At 46.1% G+C, this 5,708-nt stretch overlaps 1 protein-coding gene across 4 annotated transcripts in view; it reads left to right on the top strand.

Annotated features, from left to right (window-relative positions):
- The first annotated feature begins 2,930 nt into the window (after positions 1 to 2,930).
- Positions 2,931 to 5,708, top strand: part of grik1a (glutamate receptor, ionotropic, kainate 1a) — a 33,544-nt gene continuing 30,766 nt past the window's right edge. Inside the window, exon 1 of one of the 4 annotated variants that reach the window (XM_028982417.1) lies at positions 2,931 to 3,399. In XM_028982417.1, the coding sequence (XP_028838250.1) occupies positions 3,294 to 3,399 (106 nt within the window). In that variant the 5' untranslated portion in view covers positions 2,931 to 3,293. The remainder of the gene's footprint in view (positions 3,400 to 5,708) is intronic. The other 3 variants (XM_028982414.1, XM_028982416.1, XM_028982415.1) reach the window with 3 other exon arrangements.

Here is a 5,708-nt window from a genome sequence, read left to right as displayed (position 1 = left end):
CCTCTGCTTGTGACTTTTTTTTTTTCTTCTTCTTTTTCAAAGCAATGATTAAAGTTTTAATTTTATAAAGTAAAATTTATTAACCCAATTAGCTTGAGGGAGAAGTTAAAGGCTCACATTTATGATCTAAATGAGTCTATAGCGACTCCAAGTGGAGAATTTTATTTGTCGAATTGACGCCAGCGCAATATACAGTGAAATAATTTGATCCCTTGTGTTTCTATAATGCACTGCATGAAAAAATTCTGTCCCTGGTTTATAAACAGTCATCATTTCCCACACCCATGCCTGAAAGCGTTGCCGGCGTTTCGGCCCATTCAGGTATTTCTAGAACCTGTCCAAAAGTGAATGAATCACATGGGCGTGTCAGACCTTTGTACTGTACTGCTACAGGGAGAAGGAAATAAAACCCAGCGCTACGGACTGACTTTCAAGCTGAGCTCTCCACCCCACCCTACCTCAACGCTCCAGGCTCCAGCAGAATCATGATTCTGTTTGTAAGGAAAATGCGAAATGACATTTTTTAAAAAGAGCAATCATAATTACTTGAAAATAGGATCAGTGAGAAATATTTCTCAGCGAATAACTGGGTTTAGAAAATGGATAGCGTCACACGTATGGTCTTTAGTGACCAGACGGAAAATAACTAACCAGTTAGCATTGATCATGTCCTTCATGTCCTTCATCTCCTTCGTGGAAGAACACAACCAGCTTCAAAACACATCAGACGTCTCATTTACTTTTACAGCCCTTATCGCCCTTATCCAAAGCAATTACAATCAGTAGTTACAGGTACAGTCCCCCCTGGAGCAACTTAGGGTTAAGTGTCTTGCTCAGGGACACAATGGCAGTAAGTGGGGTTTGAACCTGGGACTTTGAAACAGCATCAGCTGTAGTTTTGTCATGGTATTAGATATGGTTACCTGAAACCAACGCTCTGTACTGATATGCCTGTGAACTAGACCAGTAGCTAAAAGGGTGGTAGTAGCCTGGTGGGTAACACACTCGCCTATGAACCAGAAGACATAAGCTGGCTGACTACACCATAACCATGGTTATGGCCCCCCAATTTGTTTTAACGTGTATATTTTTTACACTGTAAATACTCCACCATTTCATTGTTTTACCATGCAGCGTTCATGTACATTTTGATATTTTTACTTTCTATTTCACCAAGTATTGAAGTAAAGGATCTAGGTGTCATCATTGATGCAGGTCTCTCATTCAATTCACATGTAGATAAGTCACTAGGATAGCATTCTTTCACCTTAGAAATATTGCGAAAATCAGAAATATCATTTCAATGCATGATGCAGAAACGTTGGTCCATGCATTTATTACATCAAGGTTGGATTACTGCAATGCATTATTGTCTGGATGCTCTAGCAGGTGCATGAGTAAACTCCAGCTAGTACAGAATGTTGCAGCCAGAGTTCTAACTAGAACCAGGAAATTTGACCACATCACCCCAGTCTTACAATCACTGCACTGGTTACCCATCAAATTTAGCATTGACTACAAAATCCTACTTTTGATGTATAAAGCTCTAAATGGTCTCGCCCCGCAATACCTGAGTGAACTTTTAGTTCTTTACGAAGAACTGGGAGCAGCTGGGAGCAGATCCTTCTCCTATAGAGCTCCGCAGTTGTGGAACAGCTTGCCTGTCAGTGTCCGGGATTCAGACACAGTCTCAGTGTTTAAATCCAATCTCAAAACCTATCTGTTTTCTCTGGCTTTTTGTTAAAGTCCTAGACCCTCATTTCACTTCACTTTGACACAGTGTCAATTATAAAGTCCAGTTTATCACAGAGTCCCCATGTTAGACGCAGACACAAAGTTAAATTTCCCCTAGATAGGCTGTCCTAGTTGGGGTACCGGGCCACTGTAGCACCAATATACCACTATTACCACATATTTCAGTATCGGTCATACAGTGCCACCGTCTGCCGCTGGTTTCTTCCTTTCTTTTTTTTTTCTCTCTCCTAGAGGTTTATTTCTGTGGAGTTTTTCCTTGTGTGCAGAAGGGTCAAGTGTGGGGGGTATGTGATTTTGGGCTATATAAGAAATAAATGTTGTTCTTGTTGTGTGGGGACGGTGCTTTGCTCAGGATCGGGATTCGAACCGGCAACCTTCTGATTACGAGGCCGCTTCCTTAACCGCTAGACCACCACTTCCCCCACCTACTTAAACCACCTACACATGAAACAGCAGACAGCTAGTTACAGCTCTCATGGAGCAGCGTTTGGGGAACTTTGGGGGACCACCGGCTCTCTTCATTAACCACTACTGTCCATGGCGTAACTGGGCCTGAGACGGAATGTCTCACAAGAGCGAACTCTCCACAACACATAGGGTCGTTTTATCCTTGGGTCATCGGTGATGGTCAGCCTTGAGCAGGCAGGCTGGAATGAAGGTACGGATGAGATATACGTGAACGTCCTCAGCCTTCCAGATCAAGAGGCTATTTCACTGTTAACAAGTCCAGTTGCCGGAGCAGTAACCTCTTTGGAGGCGAGGATGAGAGGTAGTAGCAGGTCTGTGTCCAGTAGATGGCGCCACCTTAACAGACGTCCGATCATTTACATCAGACATTTAAAATCGACCAGACCCTGGCTGCCGGCGTTAACTTCCCAGGCCGGCGGAAAGACGGAGTAATCTCTGGGTAGTCCACGTGCATCAAATATATTCAGATTAATATAAATATGTATATCAGTGCGTTGTATGCATGCGTGAAATCCACTGTGTGGTATGAATCCGCCTCTGGAATGAATCATAACTTGACTTTCATTGGTCCACACTGTTTCTAGCCTGGTTATAAAGTGAAGTGATTGTCTCTTGTGATACACATCAGCACAGCACACAGTGCACACAGTAAGTTCCGGTGCGGACACCTCGAGGGGGTCCGGAGTGACGCGCGTCACATGCGTCGCCGTCAGTGAAGAAAGTTCCCCTGCTTTAAACTTTGACGCACGACGCGAGCTGCGACACACTGCCGTGCCGTGCAGGCGTCCCGATCCCCCCACCATCCCCTCATCGTGCACACACACGCACACGCACACACGCACACCGCTGCGCCCTGCGCCGTATCCACGCACTCCAGCGCAGCGCGCAGCGGCGGCGGCGGCTTCCGTCCACGACGTCTGCGTGATGGGGTAGCAAGATCGGCCCGTTCCTCCGCGGAGTTCTGCAACAGTTGTCCCAGATCGCACGTTTCTCGGCATTTTCAAGACGCGGACGGCGGTGGCGGTTCCCTCGGCGGCTCCGTGCCGTCGTTAGGATGAAATCGGGATAACATGGAGCGGGACGCCAACTTCCACCGCGGGAGCATGCTGCCGCTGCTGTGGATCTGTTGCTTCACCTCGGGCATCTGCGTGGCCTCTCCACAGGTCCTCAGGATCGGTGAGTGTCACGTCCTTACCGTCTTCCCTAAAGTTTCTCATCAACAGTTATGCGAGGACTTGGTCTGATATACCTGGATTTTTAAAAAGGGTTTTCATCACGTGTGGAATAGGAGGCGTCAGGTGCATCGTACCAGATCCACACATTTACATTTACCAGCATTTACCAGACGCCCTTATCCAGAGCGACTTACAATCAGTAGTTACAGGGACAGTCCCCCCTGGAGCAACTTAGGGTTAAGTGTCTTGCTCAGGGACACAATGGTAGTAAGTGGGGTTTGAACATGGGTCTTATCGTCATTGTCACCCAGACTAGTCACGTTGGGGCAGTGGGGGCCTTGTCTCATAAACAGAGAGGTTGTGGGTTCGAATCCAGGCCAGCCAAGGTGCCACCGAGGTCCCACTGCTCCCCAGGCGCCTGTCGTGGCTGCCCACTGCTCACAGAAGATTGTGGTGGGTTAAGTGGAGAGGTCGAACGTTGATGTGTGCACCGGTTTCTGTGCTTTGTATCATAATTACAAGAACACTTTCACTCTCCTTAGTGCAGTGTTCCAGTTTATTATGCGTTACCCAGTTTTGCAGTTAATGGCGCTTAATCGGCCACCGCTGTAGTGAGCATGTCGGTGGGAGAACACACTCGCCTCCGTCCTGCATCCCGGTAAATCCCCGCCAAAGCAGTTTTAACAACCTCCGCTAATCCTCTTTCCAGCGAAAGGCTTCATTTGACTCTCCTCTCCAAAAGATTGGACGTCGCGCAGAAATCCTGCCCATATTGCTTCCGCGGCCTACTTTTAGCTCGCACTGCATGCACGTTTTTGTTTGTTACTCGTTTGTCATTGTCCTTGTCATTGCCCCAACTCTGTGTAATTTTTTTTTCTCGAATATATTTTTATTGACTTTAAGCAAGAGAAAGACAAAAAAAATAAATAAATGATACACAATCTAAAAAGATCTCACTAAGTAAATCTATTCTGTAAGAGATACATACAAAGATCGGGTAATATTGTAGTACAGTATTATAGGAAAAATGTCAATTTAGTCATATTTGAAGAACAAAAATGATAATAACGTGTGCAATTCTTAACCCAACAACCTTTCCACATAATAATAGCCCCATCCTCATGCCAGATTGGTTGATTAAAAAGAACAAGAGGACAATATTGTTTCTGGAACTTCACCGGGTAATACTAACGGTCGGATTCTGGGACTGAAGGCTTGTAAAATACTCCAGGAACGGCCCCCCACACCTTGTGAAATTCTTTTGTTGGCATCACTAATTGAGTAGCGTATCTTTTCGAGGCTTAGACGGGACATTAGGTCCCTCATCTATTCAGCATGGGTGGGAAGAGCAGCACCTCTCCATCTGAGTAAGGGAAGGGAAGCAAAAGATAGTGTCCGTCATTTTACCCGGGTCAGACATGCATCATCGCTGGTGCCAAAAAACGGTGATAAGAATATCAGATCCTAACTGCCAGGGAAGATCCCAACCCACATCCAACAGAACCAAAATTCTCCTTGTGCCCCCTTCATATTCTAAACGACTGGGTTTCCTCAACTAAATCCCCGCAATGTAGACAACGCGTGCTTAAAAAACGACGGTGGCGCCAGGTAACATATTGGTTAGCACGTTTCATCCCTTTCCTTAATAACGTATCGATCCCGCTGGGAGCAGCAGCCGGCGGAGTCCTGAAGGAAGTTCTGCGGTCAGACAAGATTCATGTCTGGGGGGGCGGGGCTGGATTAGGGACTCCGAGTCACGCCCGATGTCGCGATTTGTCTTGGTGACGACCCCGCTGACAGGGCAGTCAGTCACGCGGGTCCGGCAGAAACATGCGAGGCTGGCGACACGCCTTGGTGGTGCTGGATGTGGAAGCGTAATGAATGATGCATGTCCACCTCGGAAGGCACTTGTCTTTTGCCTAATTTATCTTTTATTTCAGCCTCTTGATGGGTGTGCTGTGAATTGCAATGTGTTTTTTTTTGTTGTAAAAAAGCTGGTTTTCCCTTTTTAACGGCATCGTTGGATCATAACTCTTGAGCGCCTTTCCTATAATAATGTGGACTTCAAGAAAAAAATGGCAATTTCTGTTTTGTAATGAAGTTTCTCACGCATGCTCATGCATGCCATGCACGGTGCATTTGTTATTAATATTTTAATCTCACCTCCACACCCCTCGTCACGTGGCAGCAATATGAATTCATCATTGATTACAGGTACAAAACTGATGCAATGCAGTCACGTATTTAAAGTACAGCGTATTTTGCAGATTGCACCAGTTAGACGGCAGGTTCCCCAAAATGAGGTTCTTC

Source organism: Denticeps clupeoides, chromosome 6 (genome assembly GCF_900700375.1).
Source record: "Denticeps clupeoides chromosome 6, fDenClu1.1, whole genome shotgun sequence".
Classification (NCBI taxonomy): domain Eukaryota; kingdom Metazoa; phylum Chordata; class Actinopteri; order Clupeiformes; family Denticipitidae; genus Denticeps; species Denticeps clupeoides.
This window is presented reverse-complemented; position numbering and strand designations above follow the sequence as displayed.